Source organism: Oncorhynchus keta, chromosome 31 (assembly GCF_023373465.1).
Source record: "Oncorhynchus keta strain PuntledgeMale-10-30-2019 chromosome 31, Oket_V2, whole genome shotgun sequence".
NCBI lineage: Eukaryota > Metazoa > Chordata > Actinopteri > Salmoniformes > Salmonidae > Oncorhynchus > Oncorhynchus keta.
In genome coordinates, this window is record NC_068451.1 from 25242038 (window position 1) to 25268399 (window position 26362).

Sequence of the window (26362 nt, forward strand, 5' to 3'; positions counted from 1 at the left end):
TCCCACTGTCTCTTTCTTTCTGTTAATCACTCTGTTCACCTCTTCCCTCTCTCCCACTGTCTCTTTCTTTCTGTTAATCACTCTGTTTACCTCTTCCCTCTCTCCCACTGTCTCTTTCTTACTGTTAATCACTCTGTTTACCTCTTCCCTCTCCCACTGTCTCTTTCTTTCTGTTAATCACTCTGTTCACCTCTTCCCTCTCTCCCACTGTCTCTTTCTTTCTGTTAATCACTCTGTTTACCTCTTCCTCTCTCCCACTGTCTCTTTCTTTCTGTTAATCACTCTGTTTACCTCTTCCCTCTCTCCCACTGTCTCTTTCTTTCTGTTAATCACTCTGTTTACCTCTTCCCTCTCTCCCACTGTCTCTTTCTTTCTGTTAATCACTCTGTTCACCTCTTCCCTCTCTCCCACTGTCTCTTTCTTTCTGTTAATCACTCTGTTTACCTCTTCCCTCTCTCCCACTGTGTCTTTCTTTCTGTTAATCACTCTGTTTACCTCTTCCCTCTCCCCCACTGTCTCTTTCTTTCTGTTAATCACTCTGTTTACCTCTTCCCTCTCTCCCACTGTCTCTTTCTTTCTGTTAATCACTCTGTTTACCTCTTCCCTCTCTCCCACTGTCTCTTTCTTTCTGTTAATCACTCTGTTCACCTCTTCCCTCTCTCCCACTGTCTCTTTCTTTCTGTTAATCACTCTGTTTACCTCTTCCCTCTCTCCCACTGTCTCTTTCTTTCTGTTAATCACTCTGTTTACCTCTTCCCTCTCTCCCACTGTCTCTTTCTTTCTGTTAATCACTCTGTTTACCTCTTCCCTCTCCCCCACTGTCTCTTTCTTTCTGTTAATCACTCTGTTTACCTCTTCCCTCTCTCCCACTGTCTCTTTCTTTCTGTTAATCACTCTGTTTACCTCTTCCCTCTCCCCCACTGTCTCTTTCTTTCTGTTAATCACTCTGTTTACCTCTTCCCTCTCCCCCACTGTCTCTTTCTTTCTGTTAATCACTCTGTTTACCTCTTCCCTCTCTCCCACTGTCTCTTTCTTTCTGTTAATCACTCTGTTCACCTCTTCCCTCTCCCCCACTGTCTCTTTCTTTCTGCTAATCACTCTGTTTACCTCTTCCCTCTCTCCCACTGTCTCTTTCTTTCTGTTAATCACTCTGTTTACCTCTTCCCTCTCTCCCACTGTCTCTTTCCTTCTGTTAATCACTCTGTTCACCTCTTCCCTCTCCCCCACTGTCTCTTTCTTTCTGTTAATCACTCTGTTCACCTCTTCCCTCTCTCCCACTGTCTCTTTCTTTCTGTTAATCACTCTGTTTACCTCTTCCCTCTCTCCCACTGTCTCTTTCTTTCTGTTAATCACTCTGTTCACCTCTTCCCTCTCTCCCACTGTCTCTTTCTTTCTGTTAATCACTCTGTTTACCTCTTCCCTCTCTCCCACTGTCTCTTTCTTTCTGTTAATCACTCTGTTTACCTCTTCCCTCTCTCCCACTGTCTCTTTCTTTCTGTTAATCACTCTGTTTACCTCTTCCCTCTCTCCCACTGTCTCTTTCTTTCTGTTAATCACTCTGTTCACCTCTTCCCTCTCTCCCACTGTCTCTTTCTTTCTGTTAATCACTCTGTTTACCTCTTCCCTCTCTCCCACTGTCTCTTTCTTTCTGTTAATCACTCTGTTTACCTCTTCCCTCTCTCCCACGGTCTCTTTCTTTCTGTTAATCACTCTGTTTACCTCTTCCCTCTCTCCCACTGTCTCTTTCTTTCTGTTAATCACTCTGTTTACCTCTTCCTCTCTCCCACTGTCTCTTTCTTTCTGTTAATCACTCTGTTTACCTCTTCCCTCTCTCCCACTGTCTCTTTCTTTCTGTTAATCACTCTGTTTACCTCTTCCCTCTCCCCCACTGTCTCTTTCTTTCTGTTAATCACTCTGTTTACCTCTTCCCTCTCCCCCCACTGTCTCTTTCTTTCTGTTAATCACTCTGTTTACCTCTTCCCTCTCTCCCACTGTCTCTTTCTTTCTGTTAATCACTCTGTTCACCTCTTCCCTCTCTCCCACTGTCTCTTTCTTTCTGTTAATCACTCTGTTTACCTCTTCCCTCTCTCCCACGGTCTCTTTCTTTCTGTTAATCACTCTGTTTACCTCTTCCCTCTCTCCCACTGTCTCTTTCTTTCTGTTAATCACTCTGTTTACCTCTTCCCTCTCTCCCACTGTCTCTTTCCTTCTGCTAATCACTCTGTTTACCTCTTCCCTCTCTCCCACTGTCTCTTTCTTTCTGTTAATCACTCTGTTTACCTCTTCCCTCTCTCCCACTGTCTCTTTCTTTCTGTTAATCACTCTGTTTACCTCTTCCCTCTCTCCCACTGTCTCTTTCTTTCTGTTAATCACTCTGTTTACCTCTTCCCTCTCTCCCACTGTCTCTTTCCTTCTGTTAATCACTCTGTTTACCTCTTCCCTCTCTCCCACTGTCTCTTTCTTTCTGTTAATCACTCTGTTTACCTCTTCCCTCTCTCCCACTGTCTCTTTCTTTCTGTTAATCACTCTGTTTACCTCTTCCCTCTCCCCCACTGTCTCTTTCTTTCTGTTAATCACTCTGTTTACCTCTTCCCTCTCCCCCACTGTCTCTTTCTTTCTGTTAATCACTCTGTTTACCTCTTCCCTCTCTCCCACTGTCTCTTTCTTTCTGTTAATCACTCTGTTCACCTCTTCCCTCTCTCCCACTGTCTCTTTCTTTCTGTTAATCACTCTGTTTACCTCTTCCCTCTCTCCCACGGTCTCTTTCTTTCTGTTAATCACTCTGTTTACCTCTTCCCTCTCTCCCACTGTCTCTTTCTTTCTGTTAATCACTCTGTTTACCTCTTCCCTCTCTCCCACTGTCTCTTTCCTTCTGCTAATCACTCTGTTTACCTCTTCCCTCTCTCCCACTGTCTCTTTCTTTCTGTTAATCACTCTGTTTACCTCTTCCCTCTCTCCCACTGTCTCTTTCTTTCTGTTAATCACTCTGTTTACCTCTTCCCTCTCTCCCACTGTCTCTTTCTTTCTGTTAATCACTCTGTTTACCTCTTCCCTCTCTCCCACTGTCTCTTTCTTTCTGTTAATCACTCTGTTTACCTCTTCCCTCTCTCCCACTGTCTCTTTCTTTCTGTTAATCACTCTGTTTACCTCTTCCCTCTCTCCCACGGTCTCTTTCTTTCTGTTAATCACTCTGTTTACCTCTTCCCTCTCTCCCACTGTCTCTTTCTTTCTGTTAATCACTCTGTTTACCTCTTCCCTCTCTCCCACTGTCTCTTTCTTTCTGTTAATCACTCTGTTCACCTCTTCCCTCTCTCCCACTGTCTCTTTCTTTCTGTTAATCACTCTGTTCACCTCTTCCCTCTCTCCCACTGTCTCTTTCTTTCTGTTAATCACTCTGTTTACCTCTTCCCTCTCTCCCACTGTGTCTTTCTTTCTGTTAATCACTCTGTTTACCTCTTCCCTCTCCCCCACTGTCTCTTTCTTTCTGTTAATCACTCTGTTTACCTCTTCCCTCTCTCCCACTGTCTCTTTCTTTCTGTTAATCACTCTGTTTACCTCTTCCCTCTCTCCCACTGTCTCTTTCTTTCTGTTAATCACTCTGTTCACCTCTTCCCTCTCTCCCACTGTCTCTTTCTTTCTGTTAATCACTCTGTTTACCTCTTCCCTCTCTCCCACTGTCTCTTTCTTTCTGTTAATCACTCTGTTTACCTCTTCCCTCTCTCCCACTGTCTCTTTCTTTCTGTTAATCACTCTGTTTACCTCTTCCCTCTCCCCCACTGTCTCTTTCTTTCTGTTAATCACTCTGTTTACCTCTTCCCTCTCTCCCACTGTCTCTTTCTTTCTGTTAATCACTCTGTTTACCTCTTCCCTCTCTCCCACTGTCTCTTTCTTTCTGTTAATCACTCTGTTTACCTCTTCCCTCTCTCCCACTGTCTCTTTCCTTCTGCTAATCACTCTGTTTACCTCTTCCCTCTCTCCCACTGTCTCTTTCTTTCTGTTAATCACTCTGTTTACCTCTTCCCTCTCTCCCACTGTCTCTTTCTTTCTGTTAATCACTCTGTTTACCTCTTCCCTCTCTCCCACTGTCTCTTTCTTTCTGTTAATCACTCTGTTTACCTCTTCCCTCTCCCCACTGTCTCTTTCTTTCTGTTAATCACTCTGTTTACCTCTTCCCTCTCTCCCACTGTCTCTTTCTTTCTGTTAATCACTCTGTTCACCTCTTCCCTCTCTCCCACTGTCTCTTTCTTTCTGTTAATCACTCTGTTTACCTCTTCCCTCTCTCCCACTGTCTCTTTCCTTCTGCTAATCACTCTGTTTACCTCTTCCCTCTCTCCCACTGTCTCTTTCTTTCTGTTAATCACTCTGTTTACCTCTTCCCTCTCTCCCACTGTCTCTTTCTTTCTGTTAATCACTCTGTTCACCTCTTCCCTCTCTCCCACTGTCTCTTTCTTTCTGTTAATCACTCTGTTTACCTCTTCCCTCTCTCCCACTGTGTCTTTCTTTCTGTTAATCACTCTGTTTACCTCTTCCCTCTCCCCCACTGTCTCTTTCTTTCTGTTAATCACTCTGTTTACCTCTTCCCTCTCTCCCACTGTCTCTTTCTTTCTGTTAATCACTCTGTTTACCTCTTCCCTCTCTCCCACTGTCTCTTTCTTTCTGTTAATCACTCTGTTTACCTCTTCCCTCTCCCCACTGTCTCTTTCTTTCTGTTAATCACTCTGTTTACCTCTTCCCTCTCTCCCACTGTCTCTTTCTTTCTGTTAATCACTCTGTTTACCTCTTCCCTCTCCCCACTGTCTCTTTCTTTCTGTTAATCACTCTGTTTACCTCTTCCCTCTCCCCCACTGTCTCTTTCTTTCTGTTAATCACTCTGTTTACCTCTTCCCTCTCTCCCACTGTCTCTTTCTTTCTGTTAATCACTCTGTTCACCTCTTCCCTCTCCCCCACTGTCTCTTTCTTTCTGCTAATCACTCTGTTTACCTCTTCCCTCTCTCCCACTGTCTCTTTCTTTCTGTTAATCACTCTGTTTACCTCTTCCCTCTCTCCCACTGTCTCTTTCCTTCTGTTAATCACTCTGTTCACCTCTTCCCTCTCCCCCACTGTCTCTTTCTTTCTGTTAATCACTCTGTTCACCTCTTCCCTCTCTCCCACTGTCTCTTTCTTTCTGTTAATCACTCTGTTTACCTCTTCCCTCTCTCCCACTGTCTCTTTCTTTCTGTTAATCACTCTGTTCACCTCTTCCCTCTCTCCCACTGTCTCTTTCTTTCTGTTAATCACTCTGTTTACCTCTTCCCTCTCTCCCACTGTCTCTTTCTTTCTGTTAATCACTCTGTTTACCTCTTCCCTCTCTCCCACTGTCTCTTTCTTTCTGTTAATCACTCTGTTTACCTCTTCCCTCTCTCCCACTGTCTCTTTCTTTCTGTTAATCACTCTGTTCACCTCTTCCCTCTCTCCCACTGTCTCTTTCTTTCTGTTAATCACTCTGTTTACCTCTTCCCTCTCTCCCACTGTCTCTTTCTTTCTGTTAATCACTCTGTTTACCTCTTCCCTCTCTCCCACGGTCTCTTTCTTTCTGTTAATCACTCTGTTTACCTCTTCCCTCTCTCCCACTGTCTCTTTCTTTCTGTTAATCACTCTGTTTACCTCTTCCCTCTCTCCCACTGTCTCTTTCTTTCTGTTAATCACTCTGTTTACCTCTTCCCTCTCTCCCACTGTCTCTTTCTTTCTGTTAATCACTCTGTTCACCTCTTCCCTCTCTCCCACTGTCTCTTTCTTTCTGTTAATCACTCTGTTTACCTCTTCCCTCTCTCCCACGGTCTCTTTCTTTCTGTTAATCACTCTGTTTACCTCTTCCCTCTCTCCCACTGTCTCTTTCTTTCTGTTAATCACTCTGTTTACCTCTTCCCTCTCTCCCACTGTCTCTTTCCTTCTGCTAATCACTCTGTTTACCTCTTCCCTCTCTCCCACTGTCTCTTTCTTTCTGTTAATCACTCTGTTTACCTCTTCCCTCTCTCCCACTGTCTCTTTCTTTCTGTTAATCACTCTGTTTACCTCTTCCCTCTCTCCCACTGTCTCTTTCTTTCTGTTAATCACTCTGTTCACCTCTTCCCTCTCTCCCACTGTCTCTTTCTTTCTGTTAATCACTCTGTTTACCTCTTCCCTCTCTCCCACTGTCTCTTTCTTTCTGTTAATCACTCTGTTTACCTCTTCCCTCTCTCCCACTGTCTCTTTCTTTCTGTTAATCACTCTGTTTACCTCTTCCCTCTCCCCCACTGTCTCTTTCTTTCTGTTAATCACTCTGTTTACCTCTTCCCTCTCTCCCACTGTCTCTTTCTTTCTGTTAATCACTCTGTTTACCTCTTCCCTCTCTCCCACTGTCTCTTTCTTTCTGTTAATCACTCTGTTTACCTCTTCCCTCTCTCCCACTGTCTCTTTCCTTCTGCTAATCACTCTGTTTACCTCTTCCCTCTCTCCCACTGTCTCTTTCTTTCTGTTAATCACTCTGTTTACCTCTTCCCTCTCTCCCACTGTCTCTTTCTTTCTGTTAATCACTCTGTTCACCTCTTCCCTCTCTCCCACTGTCTCTTTCTTTCTGTTAATCACTCTGTTTACCTCTTCCCTCTCTCCCACTGTCTCTTTCCTTCTGCTAATCACTCTGTTTACCTCTTCCCTCTCTCCCACTGTCTCTTTCTTTCTGTTAATCACTCTGTTTACCTCTTCCCTCTCTCCCACTGTCTCTTTCTTTCTGTTAATCACTCTGTTCACCTCTTCCCTCTCTCCCACTGTCTCTTTCTTTCTGTTAATCACTCTGTTTACCTCTTCCCTCTCTCCCACTGTGTCTTTCTTTCTGTTAATCACTCTGTTTACCTCTTCCCTCTCCCCACTGTCTCTTTCTTTCTGTTAATCACTCTGTTTACCTCTTCCCTCTCTCCCACTGTCTCTTTCTTTCTGTTAATCACTCTGTTTACCTCTTCCTCTCTCCCACTGTCTCTTTCTTTCTGTTAATCACTCTGTTCACCTCTTCCCTCTCTCCCACTGTCTCTTTCTTTCTGTTAATCACTCTGTTTACCTCTTCCCTCTCTCCCACTGTCTCTTTCTTTCTGTTAATCACTCTGTTTACCTCTTCCCTCTCTCCCACTGTCTCTTTCTTTCTGTTAATCACTCTGTTTACCTCTTCCCTCTCCCCCACTGTCTCTTTCTTTCTGTTAATCACTCTGTTTACCTCTTCCCTCTCTCCCACTGTCTCTTTCTTTCTGTTAATCACTCTGTTTACCTCTTCCCTCTCTCCCACTGTCTCTTTCTTTCTGTTAATCACTCTGTTTACCTCTTCCCTCTCTCCCACTGTCTCTTTCCTTCTGCTAATCACTCTGTTTACCTCTTCCCTCTCTCCCACTGTCTCTTTCTTTCTGTTAATCACTCTGTTTACCTCTTCCCTCTCTCCCACTGTCTCTTTCTTTCTGTTAATCACTCTGTTTACCTCTTCCCTCTCTCCCACTGTCTCTTTCTTTCTGTTAATCACTCTGTTCACCTCTTCCCTCTCTCCCACTGTCTCTTTCTTTCTGTTAATCACTCTGTTTACCTCTTCCCTCTCTCCCACTGTGTCTTTCTTTCTGTTAATCACTCTGTTTACCTCTTCCCTCTCTCCCACTGTCTCTTTCTTTCTGTTAATCACTCTGTTTACCTCTTCCCTCTCTCCCACTGTCTCTTTCTTTCTGTTAATCACTCTGTTTACCTCTTCCCTCTCCCACTGTCTCTTTCTTTCTGTTAATCACTCTGTTCACCTCTTCCCTCTCTCCCACTGTCTCTTTCTTTCTGTTAATCACTCTGTTTACCTCTTCCCTCTCTCCCACTGTCTCTTTCTTTCTGTTAATCACTCTGTTTACCTCTTCCCTCTCTCCCACTGTCTCTTTCTTTCTGTTAATCACTCTGTTTACCTCTTCCCTCTCTCCCACTGTCTCTTTCTTTCTGTTAATCACTCTGTTTACCTCTTCCCTCTCTCCCACTGTCTCTTTCCTTCTGCTAATCACTCTGTTTACCTCTTCCCTCTCTCCCACTGTCTCTTTCTTTCTGTTAATCACTCTGTTTACCTCTTCCCTCTCTCCCACTGTCTCTTTCTTTCTGTTAATCACTCTGTTTACCTCTTCCCTCTCTCCCACTGTCTCTTTCTTTCTGTTAATCACTCTGTTTACCTCTTCCCTCTCTCCCACTGTCTCTTTCTTTCTGTTAATCACTCTGTTTACCTCTTCCCTCTCTCCCACTGTCTCTTTCTTTCTGTTAATCACTCTGTTTACCTCTTCCTCTCTCCCACTGTCTCTTTCTTTCTGTTAATCACTCTGTTTACCTCTTCCCTCTCTCCCACTGTCTCTTTCTTTCTGTTAATCACTCTGTTCACCTCTTCCCTCTCTCCCACTGTCTCTTTCTTTCTGTTAATCACTCTGTTTACCTCTTCCCTCTCTCCCACGGTCTCTTTCTTTCTGTTAATCACTCTGTTTACCTCTTCCCTCTCTCCCACTGTCTCTTTCTTTCTGTTAATCACTCTGTTTACCTCTTCCCTCTCTCCCACTGTCTCTTTCTTTCTGTTAATCACTCTGTTTACCTCTTCCCTCTCTCCCACTGTCTCTTTCTTTCTGTTAATCACTCTGTTTACCTCTTCCCTCTCTCCCACTGTCTCTTTCCTTCTGCTAATCACTCTGTTTACCTCTTCCCTCTCTCCCACTGTCTCTTTCTTTCTGTTAATCACTCTGTTTACCTCTTCCCTCTCTCCCACTGTCTCTTTCTTTCTGTTAATCACTCTGTTTACCTCTTCCCTCTCTCCCACTGTGTCTTTCTTTCTGTTAATCACTCTGTTTACCTCTTCCCTCTCCCCCACTGTCTCTTTCTTTCTGTTAATCACTCTGTTTACCTCTTCCCTCTCTCCCACTGTCTCTTTCTTTCTGTTAATCACTCTGTTTACCTCTTCCCTCTCTCCCACTGTCTCTTTCTTTCTGTTAATCACTCTGTTCACCTCTTCCTCTCTCCCACTGTCTCTTTCTTTCTGTTAATCACTCTGTTTACCTCTTCCCTCTCTCCCACTGTCTCTTTCTTTCTGTTAATCACTCTGTTTACCTCTTCCCTCTCTCCCACTGTCTCTTTCTTTCTGTTAATCACTCTGTTTACCTCTTCCCTCTCCCCCACTGTCTCTTTCTTTCTGTTAATCACTCTGTTTACCTCTTCCCTCTCTCCCACTGTCTCTTTCTTTCTGTTAATCACTCTGTTTACCTCTTCCCTCTCTCCCACTGTCTCTTTCTTTCTGTTAATCACTCTGTTTACCTCTTCCCTCTCTCCCACTGTCTCTTTCCTTCTGCTAATCACTCTGTTTACCTCTTCCCTCTCTCCCACTGTCTCTTTCTTTCTGTTAATCACTCTGTTCACCTCTTCCCTCTCTCCCACTGTCTCTTTCTTTCTGTTAATCACTCTGTTTACCTCTTCCCTCTCTCCCACTGTCTCTTTCCTTCTGCTAATCACTCTGTTTACTCCTCTTCCCTCTCTCCCACTGTCTCTTTCTTTCTGTTAATCACTCTGTTTACCTCTTCCCTCTCTCCCACTGTCTCTTTCTTTCTGTTAATCACTCTGTTCACCTCTTCCCTCTCTCCCACTGTCTCTTTCTTTCTGTTAATCACTCTGTTTACCTCTTCCCTCTCTCCCACTGTGTCTTTCTTTCTGTTAATCACTCTGTTTACCTCTTCCCTCTCCCCACTGTCTCTTTCTTTCTGTTAATCACTCTGTTTACCTCTTCCCTCTCTCCCACTGTCTCTTTCTTTCTGTTAATCACTCTGTTTACCTCTTCCCTCTCTCCCACTGTCTCTTTCTTTCTGTTAATCACTCTGTTCACCTCTTCCTCTCTCCCACTGTCTCTTTCTTTCTGTTAATCACTCTGTTTACCTCTTCCTCTCTCCCACTGTCTCTTTCTTTCTGTTAATCACTCTGTTTACCTCTTCCCTCTCTCCCACTGTCTCTTTCTTTCTGTTAATCACTCTGTTTACCTCTTCCTCTCCCCCACTGTCTCTTTCTTTCTGTTAATCACTCTGTTTACCTCTTCCCTCTCTCCCACTGTCTCTTTCTTTCTGTTAATCACTCTGTTTACCTCTTCCCTCTCTCCCACTGTCTCTTTCTTTCTGTTAATCACTCTGTTTACCTCTTCCCTCTCTCCCACTGTCTCTTTCCTTCTGCTAATCACTCTGTTTACCTCTTCCCTCTCTCCCACTGTCTCTTTCTTTCTGTTAATCACTCTGTTTACCTCTTCCCTCTCTCCCACTGTCTCTTTCTTTCTGTTAATCACTCTGTTCACCTCTTCCCTCTCTCCCACTGTCTCTTTCTTTCTGTTAATCACTCTGTTTACCTCTTCCCTCTCTCCCACTGTGTCTTTCTTTCTGTTAATCACTCTGTTTACCTCTTCCCTCTCCCCCACTGTCTCTTTCTTTCTGTTAATCACTCTGTTTACCTCTTCCCTCTCTCCCACTGTCTCTTTCTTTCTGTTAATCACTCTGTTTACCTCTTCCCTCTCTCCCACTGTCTCTTTCTTTCTGTTAATCACTCTGTTTACCTCTTCCCTCTCTCCCACTGTCTCTTTCTTTCTGTTAATCACTCTGTTTACCTCTTCCCTCTCTCCCACTGTCTCTTTCTTTCTGTTAATCACTCTGTTTACCTCTTCCCTCTCTCCCACTGTCTCTTTCTTTCTGTTAATCACTCTGTTTACCTCTTCCCTCTCCCCCACTGTCTCTTTCTTTCTGTTAATCACTCTGTTTACCTCTTCCCTCTCTCCCACTGTCTCTTTCTTTCTGTTAATCACTCTGTTTACCTCTTCCCTCTCTCCCACTGTCTCTTTCTTTCTGTTAATCACTCTGTTTACCTCTTCCCTCTCTCCCACTGTCTCTTTCTTTCTGTTAATCACTCTGTTTACCTCTTCCCTCTCTCCCACTGTCTCTTTCTTTCTGTTAATCACTCTGTTTACCTCTTCCCTCTCCCCCACTGTCTCTTTCTTTCTGTTAATCACTCTGTTTACCTCTTCCCTCTCTCCCACTGTCTCTTTCTTTCTGTTAATCACTCTGTTTACCTCTTCCCTCTCTCCCACTGTCTCTTTCTTTCTGTTAATCACTCTGTTTACCTCTTCCCTCTCTCCCACTGTCTCTTTCTTTCTGTTAATCACTTTTTTACCTCTTCCCTCTCTCCCACTGTCTCTTTCTTTCTGTTAATCACTCTGTTTACCTCTTCCCTCTCCCCCACTGTCTCTTTCTTTCTGTTAATCACTCTGTTTACCTCTTCCCTCTCTCCCACTGTCTCTTTCTTTCTGTTAATCACTCTGTTCACCTCTTCCCTCTCTCCCACTGTCTCTTTCTTTCTGTTAATCACTCTGTTTACCTCTTCCCTCTCTCCCACTGTCTCTTTCTTTCTGTTAATCACTCTGTTTACCTCTTCCCTCTCTCCCACTGTCTCTTTCTTTCTGTTAATGACTCTGTTTACCTCTTCCCTCTCTCCCACTGTCTCTTTCTTTCTGTTAATCACTCTGTTTACCTCTTCACTCTCTCCTCTCTACACCTGTCATATGCCTTCCCCCTCTCTGCCTCTCTCATCTCTGTACCCCCCTCTCGGTCTCTAGTTGTTGGAGCAGGCGTTGGTGATTGAGGAGCAGCTTCGCAGGGCAGCCTACCTGAACATGTCTGAGGACCCGGCCCACCCCTCCATGGCCCTCAACACCCGCTTCAGTGAGGTGGAGTGTCTGGCTGAGTCCCACCAACACCTCAGCAAGGAGTCCATGTCAGGGAACAAGCCTGCTAACGCAGTACTGCACAAAGGTAGACCACACACAGACTCGCTCTCTTTCTTTCTCATTGTCTCTTTTCTGTCTCTGCTTTTCTTACCCACTTCCATCATCTCTTTTCCTTCTTTCTCTCCCTCTCGTTATTGTTTCCTAAACTCTGTCAGTTGGACTTTGGTGGTGGTAACTATGTCTCTCTCCTTCAGTTCTCAAACAGCTTGAGGAGCTTCTAAGTGACATGAAGGCCGACGTCACCCGTCTCCCGGCAACCATCGCCCGTATACCACCCGTCGCCGTGAGGTTGCAGATGTCGGAGAGGAACATCCTCAGCCGTTTGGCCAGCCGCGGGTCCGAGGTCACCGGCCAGAGCCAATCACAGACCACGCAGCAGATGCAGGTGCCACGCTGACCAATTCCGCCAGTCCTCCCTAAGGCGTTCTCCCATCCGTGTTTTGGAATCGGAGAGTGACCCTCATCTCACCCCCAGTCTGCACCTCTTCTGTCCCCAAACCAAAACTCACACTCTGGACAGTAGAGTAAGGTCTCTCTCTACCCACCAATACATCTTCTCTGGACACAGCAGACTACAAATGTTCTGCTTCCTCTTCACCCAAAGACACCTGGAGGAACACAGTCTCTGTTCTCCACTGGGAACACCTCTACAGTATCTACCTAATGAACTGTGGCACTGTCTCTGTGTCTGTCTGTTATGTGTCTAACTTTCACACAGAGGTTGTTTTCACTGTATGTTTCCCCAAGCCTGTCTCTAAAATAGACAACGGTGTACCTGGCTCTGTCCCATAGAATTAGAATGGGTCAAATGGTCTTTTCCACTTCAAGTAAAGGTTATATAATATGTGGACTCGTTGTTCTATGGGTGTGCAGAATTAAATTTGATATGCAACATGTACAATTCAATTTGGTAAATATGAAATCATGTGGAATTTAGAACTATGTCTGTTCTGCCCATTCCATTTCTGGGTGTGTACCTCTTCTCAGTGTGTGTGTGTGTATGTGTGTGTCTGTGTGTGTAGGTGGGCACACTGCTCTATACTTCCCACAGAGAGACTGTTAATAACTATCAACTGATGAGGATGCTTTAGTAGAATAATATTGGTTCTATGTTACACTCCTGCCCCTCCCCCTCTTCACTGCTCCCTTCACCTGTACACTCAGGTGGTCCATAACACTAGCCTGTTATTGGCTCTCCCCGCTCCTTGGCCACGCCCCGTCCTGCAGCTCTACATTCCTGAACGATTGCATCACAAATGTTCCCGGAGGCCTCGCCCCCTTTTTGCCCAAATAAGGACATGCAATAGCTCCACTAGTGTAGACACACGGGGCTGCATTGAGAATGATGGCAATCTCTAAATTAATTAAATGTCTTAGTCTAATGTTTTGTTCTTTTACATTTTGGAATATTATTATGGTTACCAGCTTGTTGTTTTTATCGTTACAGTTTCTTCTGAGAACTCCAATAAAAAGGGTAACAGTTTGTGATGCTTGTTTCTTTGCCCTTTATTATGTGAGGGGATTATTATCTGGATACATCACATTGTATTAGAAACTGGGTGGGGTCGAGCCCTGAATGCTGATTGGCTGACAGCTGTGGTATATCAGACCGTATACCACGGGTTTGACAAAGCGTGTATTTTTCCTGCTCTAATTACGTTGGTAACCAGTTTATAATAGAAATAAGGCACCTCGGGGGTTTGTGGTATATGGCCAATATACCATGACTAAGGGTTGTGTCCAGGCACTCCACGTTTCATAGTGCTTAAAAACAGCCCTTGGCCATGGTATATTGGCCAAATACCACACCTCCTCGGGCCTTATTGCTTAAATGACCAATGGTACATGTCATAATTTGACCTACAAGGTCTGTGGAAGGGCATCATCTGATACTGCATCTATAAAGTAATAAAACCATAGAACACAGGTACAGGAAGAGGAGGTAGTGTGGCTGTAAATGTATGATGGGAAAGGTGAAAGCTCATTTCCTTTTGCAGGAGAGGGAAGGAGAACACATGGACAGTTAGAGGAAGAGAAGAAGAGAGAGACAGGAACAGACTTGTTTTCCCAGACAGACAGAGAGGCGCAATTATGAAAATTGCGGGAAATTACAGGGCGGGACAAAATACTGCGTTGTAATAGAGCCTGCTGATAACTTATCAGGACAGAGACCGGGAAGGAGGAATAGAGGGAGGGAGGGATGGATAGAGAGATAGGGAAGGAGGGATAGAGAGATAGGGAGGGAGGGACAGAGAGATAGGGAGGGACAGAGAGAGGGATGGAGGAATAGTGAGGGGGAGGGAGGGATAGAGAGATAGGGAGGGAGTGATAGAGAGATGGGGAGGGTTAGAGAGAGGGATGGAGGAATAGTGAGAGGGGGAGGGAGGGATAGAGAGAGGGATGGAGGAATAGTGAGAGGGGGAGGGAGGGATAGTGAGAGGGGGAGGGAGGGATAGAGAGAGGGATGGAGGAATAGTGAGAGGGGAGGGAGGGATAGAGAGGGATGGAGGAATAGTGAGAGGGGAGGGAGGGATAGAGAGAGGGACGGAGGAATAGAGATAGGGAGGGAGGGATAGAGAGAGGGATGGAGGAATAGTGAGAGGGGAGGGAGGGATAGAGAGAGGGATGGAGGAAAGTGAGAGGGGAGGGAGGGTAGAGAGAGGGAGAGGGGGAGGGAGGGATAGAGAGAGGGACGGAGGAATAGAGAGAGGGGGAGGAAGGGATAGAGAGAGATAGGGAGGGAATAGAGAGAGGGATGGAGGAATAGTGAGAGGGGGAGGGAGGGATAGAGAGAGGGATGGAGGAATAGTGAGAGGGGGAGGGAGGGATATAGAGATGGATGGAGGAATAGTGAGAGGAGGAGGGAGGGATAGAGAGAGGGATGGAGGAATAGTGAGAGGGGGAGGGATGGAGGAATAGTGAGAGGGGGAGGGAGGGATAGAGAGAGGGACGGAGGAATAGAGAGATAGGGAGGGAGGGATAGAGAGAGGGATGGAGGAATAGTGAGAGGGGGAGGGAGGGATAGAGAGAGGGATGGAGGAATAGTGAGAGGGGGAGGGAGGGATAGAGAGAGGGATGGAGGAATAGTGAGAGGGGGAGGGAGGGATAGAGAGAGGGATGGAGGAATATTGAGAGGGGGAGGGAGGGATAGAGAGAGGGACGGAGGAATAGAGATAGGGAGGGAGGGATAGAGAGAGGGATGGAGGAATAGTGAGAGGGGGAGGGAGGGATAGAGAGAGGGATGGAGGAATAGTGAGAGGGGGAGGGAGGGATAGAGAGAGGGACGGAGGAATAGAGAGATAGGAAGGGATAGAGAGAGGGACGGAGGAATAGAGAGAGGGGGAGGAAGGGATAGAGAGAGATAGGGAGGGAATAGAGAGAGGGATGGAGGAATAGTGAGAGGGGGAGGGAGGGATAGAGAGAGGGATGGAGGAATAGTGAGAGGGGGAGGGAGGGATATAGAGATGGATGGAGGAATAGTGAGAGGAGGAGGGAGGGATAGAGAGAGGGATGGAGGAATAGTGAGAGGGGGAGGGAGGGATAGAGAGAGGGATGGAGGAATAGTGAGAGGGGGAGGGAGGGATAGAGAGAGGGACGGAGGAATAGAGAGATAGGGAGGGAGGGATAGAGAGAGGGATGGAGGAATAGTGAGAGGGGGAGGGAGGGATAGAGAGAGGGATGGAGGAATAGTGAGAGGGGGAGGGAGGGATAGAGAGAGGGACGGAGGAATAGAGAGATAGGGAGGGATAGAGAGAGGGACGGAGGAATAGAGAGAGGGGGAGGGAGGGATAGAGAGAGGGACGGAGGAATAGAGAGATAGGGAGGGATAGAGAGAGGGACGGAGGAATAGAGAGATAGGGAGGGATAGAGAGAGGGATGGAGGAATAGTGAGAGGGGGAGGGAGGGATAGAGAGAGGGATGGAGGAATAGTGAGAGGGGAGGGAGGGATAGAGAGAGGGATGGAGGAATAGTGAGAGGGGAGGGAGGGATAGAGAGAGGGATGGAGGAATAGTGAGAGGGGAGGGAGGGATAGAGAGAGGGATGGAGGAATAGTGAGAGGGGGAGGGAGGGATAGAGAGAGGGACGGAGGAATAGAGAGATAGGGAGGGATAGAGAGAGGGATGGAGGAATAGTGAGAGGGGGAGGGAGGGATAGAGAGAGGGACGGAGGAATAGAGAGATAGGGAGGGATAGAGAGAGGGACGGAGGAATAGAGAGATAGGGAGGGATAGAGAGAGGGATGGAGGAATAGAGAGATAGGGAGGGATAGAGAGAGGGACGGAGGAATAGAGAGATAGGGAGGGATAGAGAGAGGGACGGAGGAATAGTGAGAGGGGGAGGGAGGGATAGAGAGAGGGATGGAGGAATAGTGAGAGGGGGAGGGAGGGATAGAGAGAGGGATGGAGGAATAGAGAGATAGGGAGGGATAGAGAGAGGGCAGTCAGAGGAATTGTAGAGAGCAAGAAGGAAAACAGGGGGAACAACAGGGAGAGACAGAGGAAATGAGTGAGAAAGAAGAGGTAGATAGAGGGACAGAAGAGAGAAGCAGCTGAAACAGTGTAGTATACGCTAGTTAACTGGACACAGTGGACAGACCACACTGCACTAGCCTCTAGCTCATCTTCGTTCTGTTGTAAAGACTGGATCTATGAGACTGAACTGCTGTCTAGAACACCTGAGCAAAAGTCCATTCAATGTCTTGTGGGTAAGTACTATCTATAGACACAGTTAGCATGTGAAGCTCACAGGTGTGAAAGGGGAAGAGAGCCCAACTCAAACTGCTGCAGGCGTTTTGTTTCACTAACCAGTATGTTTGTGTGTCTGCAATTCCTGGTGTTAATCATTGTTCTAACACCTGCAGTACAAACGTCTGTTAGTCTGTGCATGTGTGTGTGTGCGTGTGTGCTCGCTCGCATGCTTGTGTATGTACACTCTAGCCTTTTGTAATCTATGTAGTTAAAATCACACGTGGGAGAACTAATTATGTTCTCATCGGCTGATCATTCTGTGTACAACTTCCTATTTTTGAGTTGCACCTGCTTTTGCCCTAAGAAAAGCCTCAATTGGACTCTTGAACTCTACAAGGTGTCGAAAGCATTCTACAGGGAGGTTGGCCCATGTTGACTTCCCACAGTTGTATCAAGTTGGATGGTGGACCATTTTTGATACACACAGGAAACTGTTGAACGTGAAAAACCCAGCAGCGTTGCAGTTCTTGACACAAACCGGTGCGCCTGACACCTACTACCATACCGAGTTCAAAGGCACTTCAATATTTTGTCTTGTCATTAACAGGTGACATCAATAATGGTCATAGCTTCACCTGGATTCACCTGGTCAGTCTATGTCACAGATATACTCCGTGTATTTACATACATTTAAATCTCACTGTTAGATGTCCAGGCAAGAGAAATACGATTTGCAAGCCAAAGTGATCGCCCTGGAAGATTCTTGTTTTGACAATAGTTACTGTCAGACAGGGCTCTTACTTTGGTGTCATTTATGAGTATTTATTTCAAACCCATCCCCCACCAGGCTGCTGAGGGGAGGACGGCTCATAATAATGGCTGGAACGGATGTGTTGGAGACCATGTGTTTGATGTATTTGATACCATTCCACTTATTCTGTTCCAGCCATTACCACAAGCCTGTCCCCCCACCCCTCCTTTCAGAGGACAAAAGAAACCTTGTTTTATACAGTTTTCCCCCCAGATATGTTTCTACATACATGTCACTTTTCCCACACATGACAAAAATACAGTTCAATATACACTGTGTACAAAACATTATCACAATAGTTAGGTGCCGATATAATTAGTATTGCGGTTCTTACGATTCTCACGATTCTATATGTATTGAGATTCGATATTCCAAACTTATTGCTCACCAAATGTCTGCTGTAGAGGGACAAGAGAGAGCCATGAGAAAACGTGTTTTGGTCAGTCATGGAAATAAATGTGCTGAAAACAAATTGGTTCCTTATTTAAAAAGAAGATGGAGAACAAGATATGGAGGGAAAATAATGGACTTTTAGTGCAAGTACAGCCTACTATAGCAAAACTAGTATTGCAATTTTGTCAAAACGTTACGATATATCGTCAAACATTATATCCCAATATGTAAATGTTTCAATGTTTTCCCCCATCACTATTAGTCAATGTGAGAGTGTGTTCTTTCATTGAAGGCAAATCCTTATCACTTGGACTTTCGGCGTGAGAAATACACTTGTGTATGTGTGTTAATCAGTGTGTGTGAGAGTGTGTACATACGCTGAAGGAGTTACTGGATAAAGGCATGTCATCACTTGGTATGTGTGTGTTAGTCAGTGTGTGTGAATCTTTGTGGAAGGGGGTCATCACTTTTGGCTGTTAGAAATGATACACAACAGCAACATGACTGAACAGGGAAAAGCCATTCTCACCATCAGCTCTCAGCTCTGAACATATATCATCAGAGCCTGAAAAGCAGAGAGAAAGATGGACAATTTCACAGCTGTCTTCCAGTGTAACAAACTTCACAGGTTCACCAGCCTCCACCTCTAGTGTTCAGGTCGTAGATTTAACAGTGTTAAAAACACAATGGGGTTCTGACGTTCCTCTCTCAGCTCCTACGTCTCAGATTTAACCAGTCCCCCCAAACCCCAGAAAAGTGGGCCTGTCTCCAGGTCTTCTCTTGGTGTTCAAAAAACAAATGTGTTTAACCTTTATGTGGTATTATTTGATAATAATGCATATTATATATAACTCACACCACACACAAAAAGGCATTCAGACATATGTGGCACACAAGATACATGGTGCTCTCGGCCCCAGCCACTACAGATCAGGAGCTTTAAATGGCACCTCTCACCTACTCTCTGCTGCTTTGCATGTTGGTTGTATTGAAATTTGTAACACTAACTTCAACAGGCAGTCACGCTGTAACATCAAGCTGTTAACTTATACAGCCTTGCTTTGTTGCTATGCCGCTTTCGTAGCCAGACCAGCTGGCTGTTGCATTGTGGGAAGAGTAGTTTCAGTTTCTTCAAGCTCTAACAGACTTCTGTGGACAAGCCTTTAGTATACATGTAGCCCACCTCTTCTTGTAGCATGCTCACATGAACAGTGTTGTGTTGTTGCTATCCTGACTGTAGTTATGTGTGTGTGTTGCTTGTTGTAAGTTTGTTATCATGACCTCACAGTTGTAAATGGTTTGAGTGCGACACACGGGGGGGAAGGTCGCACTCTGAAAATAAGGAAGTGTAATACGAGCATAACCTTTGTGCATCAAACACAAATGGCACACAAAAGGTTAGACGCACACACTTGCACACACACAGCTGAAAGAAGAGAACAGACACTCAGGCAGAAGAGGGGAGGAGTGGAGGACAGGTGGGTTAGAAGGAAAGATAGATCATGAGAAGGACCGAGAAAAATGTATGATTAGTTTAACCAGTATATACTGAAGGGGCTAGTGTGTTTTTCATTCCTGATAGTGATGGTGTGCAGATGTGCAGTTCCTTAGTTTATCTTTACCTTACTCCCCTCGCTCTCTCTCTCTCTCCCTCTCTCTCTCTCTCTCTCTCTGTATCCCTCTCTCTCTCTCTCTCCCTCTCTCTCCCTCTCTCTCTCTGTATCTCTCTCTCTCTCTCTCTCTGTATCTCTCTCTCTCTCCCCCTCTCCCCCTCTCTCTCTCTCTCTCTCTCTCTCTCTCTCCCTCTCTCTCTCTCTCTCTCTCTCTCTCTCTGTATCTCTCTCTCTCTCTCTCTCCCCCTCTCTCTCCCTCTCTCTCTCTCTCTCCCTCTCTCTCTCGCTCTCTCTAGTTCACTATCTCATTGAAGAACAGTGTATGGTATGACATATTCAGAGTAATCTCACTGGACTGTGTCTGTTTGCAAAACACTAGTGGTGCTATGATCCTTCTGAAGGAGAGAGATGTGACATTAGATTGAGGCAAGGAGAGAGAAAAAATTCTAGTTTAATTTTAAAGATGAATTCTAAGCGTTTTTATTGCGTTGACATTTATAATGTATCTCTTTCTGTAAGAGATTCCGGCCTGTCAGCTTTTTTTTGTTCCTGTCTGTCTCTTGCTTTCACTGTTTTGTGAAAAGAGACACAAAAAGGAAGGAAGGAGAGAGAGTGTCACAGAACGACAGAGAGAAAAATCAATAAGAGGGGAGGGAAGAAGGGTAAGACAAACACGAGCCTGTCAGCAAGAGTGTTGCTTGTTTTCAGAAGGAGCTGAGAACAGTAAGATTGTTTACTTAACTACCTAATGTGAGATATATCGAGAAAGAGAAAGGGTAAGGGAGGAAAGAGGGTTTGAGCGTGGGAGTAAAAGAGGAAGAAAAGACAGGTTGTTTAGAATGGTGTTCTTTGTGTATGTGATGTTGAATGAGAGAAATGGAGGAAGAAATACAGCAGACTAATGTGTGGAGGAGGGCAGTTAGAGAGAGAGATGATAATGGAAGTAAAACATGATTTGTAAGTGTACCCTCACTATCCTGTCTCCTTCTCTTTGGGCCCAGAAGAAGTGAAGGTGAAAATGGTTCGGTGAGTTGATCTCCTCCCTCTCAAGACTCTTACACCCAGTTTCTCAACCCTGGTCTGGATCTGCCTTTACCTAACACGTGATGTCAACTTCTCTCTTTCTTTGACTTGTTCTCTCTGTTTCTTTACCATCACTACTTTGTTCTTTAGTCTTTTCTGCTGTCTTGTGTGTTTGTAGTTCACGCGTAACGATTTGTTTTCAAACTCTGTAGGAATTCACAGCTATTTTGCAGTAGTTTTTCACATTCTTGAAATTTTCCCCAATTCTGCCCAATTCTGACTATCAATATCTCTTCCATGTCTTGTGTAGCTACAACTACACTGACACTTGGCAACAGATATCATTAGCAGCAGGTTGTTCTGTACAATAGGCTAGTATAGAATCCATAGAATGAAAAGTTGGTGCTTTGTGGTGAGGTGGGTTTGTGGGTAGGTGATCTGTTTGTCATCTCTTAGGCCTTATGCAGGCTTTTCCATTCAAACGTTATGCTAGTTATTTTTCTTGAAACAATATTGTATATTTGTATACTAGAGTTTACTTAAAAAAGGTTGCAATAATGCTGTGTAGACTGCTCTCTACCTAGTACTGTGTTAATCTATGAGCTGGTAATGGAATGCAGGGTTTTGAAATGGGATTTAACAGACACATTGTGATTTAACTCATCTTTATTACCACGTCTCATATCATTTCCCCCCGAGGGAAGAAACAGAGTATCAAAGAGATGATGTGGCTCAGTGGACAGGTGCGGCAGGGCCAGAGGATAACCATTTGTGTGTCCATGTGCTTATGTGCGTGGTCTGATCTGTGTGTGTGTGGTTTGTATATACTGTATGTATACACTACCGTTCAAAGTTTGTGGTCACTTAGAAATGTCTTTGTTTTTAATAGAAAAGCACATTTTTTTGTCCGCTAAAATAACATAATATTGATCAGACATACAGTGTAGACATTGATAATGTTGTAAATGACTGTTGTAGCTGGAAACGGCTGATTTTTTTATGGAATATCTACATAGGCGTATAGAGGTCCATTATCAGCAACCATCACTCCTGTGTTCCAATGGCATGTTGTCTTAGCTAATCCAAGTTCATCATTTTAAAAGGCAAATTGATCATTAGAAAACCCTTTTGCAAACTGTTGTTTGATTAAAGAAGCAATACAAGTGGCCTTCTTTAGACTAGTTGAGTATCTGGAGCATCAGCATTTGTGGGTTTGATTACAGGCTCAAAATGGCCAGAAACAAAGAACTTTCTTCTGAAACTCGTCCGTCTATTCTTGTTCTGAGAAATGAAAGCTATTAATGCTAGAAATTGCCAAGAAACTGATCTCGTACAACGCTGAGTACTACTCCCTTTACAGAACAGCGCAAACTGGCTCTAACCAGAATAGAAAGAGGAGTGGGAGGCCCCGGTGCACAACTGAGCAAGAGGACAAGTACATTAGAGTGTCTAGTTTGAGAAACAGAAACCTCACTGGCAGCTTCATTAAATAGTACCCGCAAAACACCAGTCTCAACGTCAGCAGTGAGGAGCTGACTCCGGGATGCTGGCCTTTTAGGCAGAGTTGCAAAGAAAAAGCCATATCTCAGACTGGCCAATAAAAAAGAAAAGATTAAGATGGGCAAAAGAACACAGAGACTGGACAGAGGAACTCCGCTCTAACCAGAATACAAAGAGGAGTGAGAGGCCCCGGTGCACATCTGAGCAAAAGGACAAGAACATTAGAGCGTCTAGTTTGAGAAACAGACACCTCACAAGTCATCAACTGGCAGCTTCATCAATTTGATGTTATTTTAATGGACAAAACAATTGCTTTTCTTTCAAAAACAAGGACATTTCTAAGTGACCTCAAACTTTTGATGAGTAGTGTATGTATGTAATGTGTTTCTCTCGGTGTATCCAGCTGGTTCCACAGGGATATCTCTGGCTTGGATGCTGAGTCTGTTTTGAAGAGCCGGGGCGTCCATGGCAGCTTCCTGGCCCGACCCAGCAGGAAGAACCAGGGAGACTTCTCTCTCTCTGTCAGGTAGGAATACACCCCATCTCTTTCTTTGTCCTTATCTCTCTATCTCCATCAGCTAGGACATCCTCCATCTCTTTCTCCTCCTCTCTCTCCATCAGCTAGGACATCCTCCATCTCTTTCTCCTCCTCTCTCTTCATCAGCTAGGACATCCTCCATCTCTTTCTCCTCCTTTCTCTCCATCAGCTAGGACATCCTCCATCTCTTTCTCCTCCTTTCTCTCCATCAGCTAGGACATCCTCCATCTCTTTCTCCTCCTCTCTCTCCATCAGCTAGGACATCCTCCATCTCTTTCTCCTCCCCTCTCTCCATCAGCTAGGACATCCTCCATCTCTTTCTCCTCCCCTCTCTCCATCAACTAGGACATCCTCCATCTCTTTCTCCTCCTCTCTCTCCATCAGCTAGGACATCCTCCATCTCTTTCTCCTCCCCTCTCTCCATCAGATGGAGATACTCCATCTCTTTCTCCTCCTTTCTCTCCATCAGCTAGGACATCCTCCATCTCTTTTTCCTCCTCTCTCTCCATCAGATGGAGATACTCCATCTCTTTCTCCTCCCCTCTCTCCATCAGATGGAGATACTCCATCTCTTTCTCCTCCCCTCTCTCCATCAGATGGAGATACTCCATCTCTTTCTCCTCCTCTCTCCATCAGCTAGGACATCCTCCATCTCTTTCTCCTCCCCTCTCTCCATCAGATGGAGATACTCCATCTCTTTCTCCTCCTCTCTCCATCAGCTAGGACATCCTCCATCTCTTTCTCCTCCCCTCTCTCCATCAGATGGAGATACTCCATCTCTTTCTCCTCCTCTCTCCATCAGCTAGGACATCCTCCATCTCTTTCTCCTCCCCTCTCTCCATCAGATGGAGATACTCCATCTCTTTCTCCTCCTCTCTCTCCATCAGCTAGGACATCCTCCATCTCTTTCTCCTCCTTTCTCTCCATCAGCTAGGACATCCTCCATCTCTTTCTCCTCCCCTCTCTTCATCAGATGGAGATACTCCATCTCTTTCTCCTTCTCTCTCTCCATCAGCTAGGACATCCTCCATCTCTTTCTCCTCCTCTCTCTCCATCAGCTAGGACATCCTCCATCTCTTTCTCCTCCTTTCTCTCCATCAGCTAGGACATCCTCCATCTCTTTCTCCTCCTCTCTCTCCATCAGCTAGGACATCCTCCATCTCTTTCTCCTCCTCTCTCTCCATCAGCTAGGACATCCTCCATCTCTTTCTCCTCCCCTCTCTCCATCAGATGGAGATACTCCATCTCTTTCTCCTCCTCTCTCCATCAGCTAGGACATCCTCCATCTCTTTCTCCTCCTTTCTCTCCATCAGATGGAGATACTCCATCTCTTTCTCCTCCTCTCTCCATCAGCTAGGACATCCTCCATCTCTTTCTCCTCCTTTCTCTCCATCAGATGGAGATACTCCATCTCTTTCTCTCCTTCTTGCTCTCCTTCTCTCTCCTTTTCTCAACCTACAGCGCCTTCGGAAAGTATTAAAATCCGTTGACTTTTTCCACATTTTGTTGTGATACAAAATGGGATTGTCATTTTTTGTCAATGCTCTACACAAAATAATCTGGAATATCAAAGTGGAAGAAAAATTAAAACATTTGCAAAAAAGAAGAAAAAAAGAAAAGTAAAAAACGAATATACTGTAACTGGATTAGATAAGTAGTTGTGTAACATTTGCCCATTATTCTTTTCAAAATTCTTCAAACTCTGTCATATTGGCTGTTGATCAACCATTTTCAGGTCTTGCCATAGATTTGGGCTCCCGAGTGGCACTGCATCTCAGTGCAAGAGACGTTACTACAGTCCCTGGTTTGAATCCTGGCTGAATTACATCCAGCCGTAATTGTGAGTCCCTTAGGGTGGCACACAATTGGTCAAGCATTGTCCAGGTTTGGCCAGGGTAGGCTGTCATTATAAATACGAATTTGTTCTTTAAATAAATGTTAAATTAAATTAAAAAATGTAAATAAATCAAAATCAAGCAGATTCAAGTCAAAACTGTAACAAGGCCACTCAAGAACATTCACTGTCTTTTTTTCAGTATAGATTTGGTCTTGTAGTTTAGATTATTGTACTTCTGAAAGCTGAATGTATCTCCCAGTGTCTGGTAGAAAGCAGACTGAACCAGGCATTCCTCTAGAATTGTGCCTGTGCTTAGCTCCATTCCGTTTCTTTTTTATCCTGAAAAACTCCCCAGTCCTTAATGATTACAAGCATACCCATAACATAATGCAGCCAACACTATGCTTGAAAATATGAGGAGGTACTCAGTAATGTGTTCTATTGGATTTGCCCCAAACATAACACTTTGTTTTCAGGACATAAAGTGAATTGTTTTGCCACATTTTTCGCAGTGTTACTTTATTTGGTGCCTTGTTGCAAACAAGGTGCATGTTTTTCTGTACAGGCTTCCTTGTTTTCACTCTGCCAATTAGTTTAGTATTGTGAAATAACTACAATGTTGTTGATCCATCCTCCGTTTTCTCCTACCACAGCCATTAAACTCTATAACTGTTATAAAGTTACCATTGGCCTCATGGTGAAATCCCTGAGCGGTTTCCTTCCTCTCTGGCAACTGAGTTAGGAAGAATGCTTGTATCTTTATTGGTATTGATACACCATCCAAAGTGTAATTAATAACTTCACAGTTCTCTTCACAGTTCAATGTCTGCTTTTTTATTTTTACCCATCTACCAATAGGTGCCCTTCTTTGTGAGCCATTGAAAAACCTCCCTGGTCTTTGTGGTTGAATCTGTGTTTGAAATTCACTGCTCAACTGAGGGACCTTACAGATAATTGTGTGTGTGGGTTACAAAAAATCATGTTAAACACTATTATTGCACACAGAGTGAGTCCATGCAACTTATTATGTGACTTGGTAAGCACATTTTACTCCTTAACTTATTAAGGCTTGTCATAACAAAGGAGTTTAATACTTATTGACTCAAGACCTTTGAGCTATTTATTTGTAATTCATTTGTCAAACATTTGAAAAACATAATTCCACTTTGACGTTATGGGGTATTGTGTGCATTTCAGTGACCCAAAAATCAACATTTTATCAATTTGAATTTCAGGACCTAACAATAATAAATGTGGGAAAAGTCAAGAGGTGTGAATACTTGCTGAAGGCACTGTATGTTAAGCTACAGAATTTCACTACACCTGCAATAACATCTGCTCGATGTGTATGTGACCAATAACATTTGATTTGAAAATGTGATTTTATTAAATTTGATTTATAGTATATCCTCTCTCCTCACTCGTCCTTTCCTCTCTCCTTTTCTTGCCCTCTCTCAGGGACAGATACACTGCATCTCTCTTTCGCTACTTTACATTGTTTTTATTTACTTAAAACTATCTTAGGAAGAATTGTCTACTGTCACTGACTGGCCCACGAATGTCCCCCCTCCCCTGATCTTTGACCCCAGGGTGGGTGAGCTGGTGACCCACATCCGTATCCAAAACACAGGGGACTTCTACGACCTGTATGGAGGGGAGAAGTTTGCCACGCTGTCCGAGCTGGTGGAGTACTACACTGCAGAGAACGGGATCCTGCAGGACAAAGACGGCACCATCATCGAGCTCAAATACCCCTTCAACTGCTCTGACCCCACCACCGAGAGGTCAGTGCACTCTAACCTTTAACCCTAACCCTTAATTCCACCAGAGTCAGTCAGTCAAGTCTGTGTACTCTTGCCTGAAATCTCTATCCCGAACTTCACCATTCAGAAGCCTGTGCTCTGCTTTCACTGTTCCTCTGAATTTCAAATGTTATTTATCAAATGGCAGATCATATAAAATACTCCTGAGACATCCAGCCATTTTGTCATTTCATACTTTCTTAATCTAAACGCTTAATGTTGAGGATCATAAAGTTTTCAGAAGGAAAGGTAATTCTATGGCCTTTTTACTTTGAGGCGTGTCTGTGCGTGTGTGTGCGTGTGTGTGTGTGTGCGTGTGTGGTGTGGCGTGTGTGTGTGGCGTGTGTGTGGC

At 44.6% G+C, this 26362-nt stretch overlaps 2 protein-coding genes across 44 annotated transcripts in view; both read left to right on the plus strand.

Annotated features, from left to right (window-relative positions):
- Window positions 1–13289, plus strand: part of LOC118367674 (chromodomain-helicase-DNA-binding protein 4-like) — a 70266-nt gene extending 56977 nt beyond the window's left edge. For all 4 annotated transcript variants that reach the window (XM_052489149.1, XM_052489150.1, XM_052489152.1 and 1 more), the window contains exons 40-41: window positions 11636–11831; window positions 12001–13289. In XM_052489149.1, the coding sequence (XP_052345109.1) occupies window positions 11636–11831; window positions 12001–12203 (399 nt within the window). In that variant the 3' untranslated portion in view covers window positions 12204–13289. The remainder of the gene's footprint in view (window positions 1–11635; window positions 11832–12000) is intronic.
- A 2962-nt stretch (window positions 13290–16251) lies between these two features.
- Window positions 16252–26362, plus strand: part of LOC118380317 (tyrosine-protein phosphatase non-receptor type 6-like) — a 38590-nt gene continuing 28479 nt past the window's right edge. For 31 of the 40 annotated variants that reach the window (XR_008087769.1, XR_008087760.1, XR_008087770.1 and 28 more), the window contains exons 1-3: window positions 16252–16510; window positions 22237–22359; window positions 25798–25992. Coding sequence is in view for 1 of the 40 variants with exons in the window: in XM_052489225.1 (XP_052345185.1) it covers window positions 20329–20336; window positions 22237–22359; window positions 25798–25992 (326 nt within the window). In the remaining 39 variants the exon portion in view is untranslated. Of the gene's footprint in view, window positions 16511–19056; window positions 19176–19692; window positions 20034–20311; window positions 20337–22236; window positions 22360–25797; window positions 25993–26362 lie in introns of those variants that run through there. The other 9 variants (XR_008087802.1, XR_008087803.1, XR_008087799.1 and 6 more) reach the window with 9 other exon arrangements.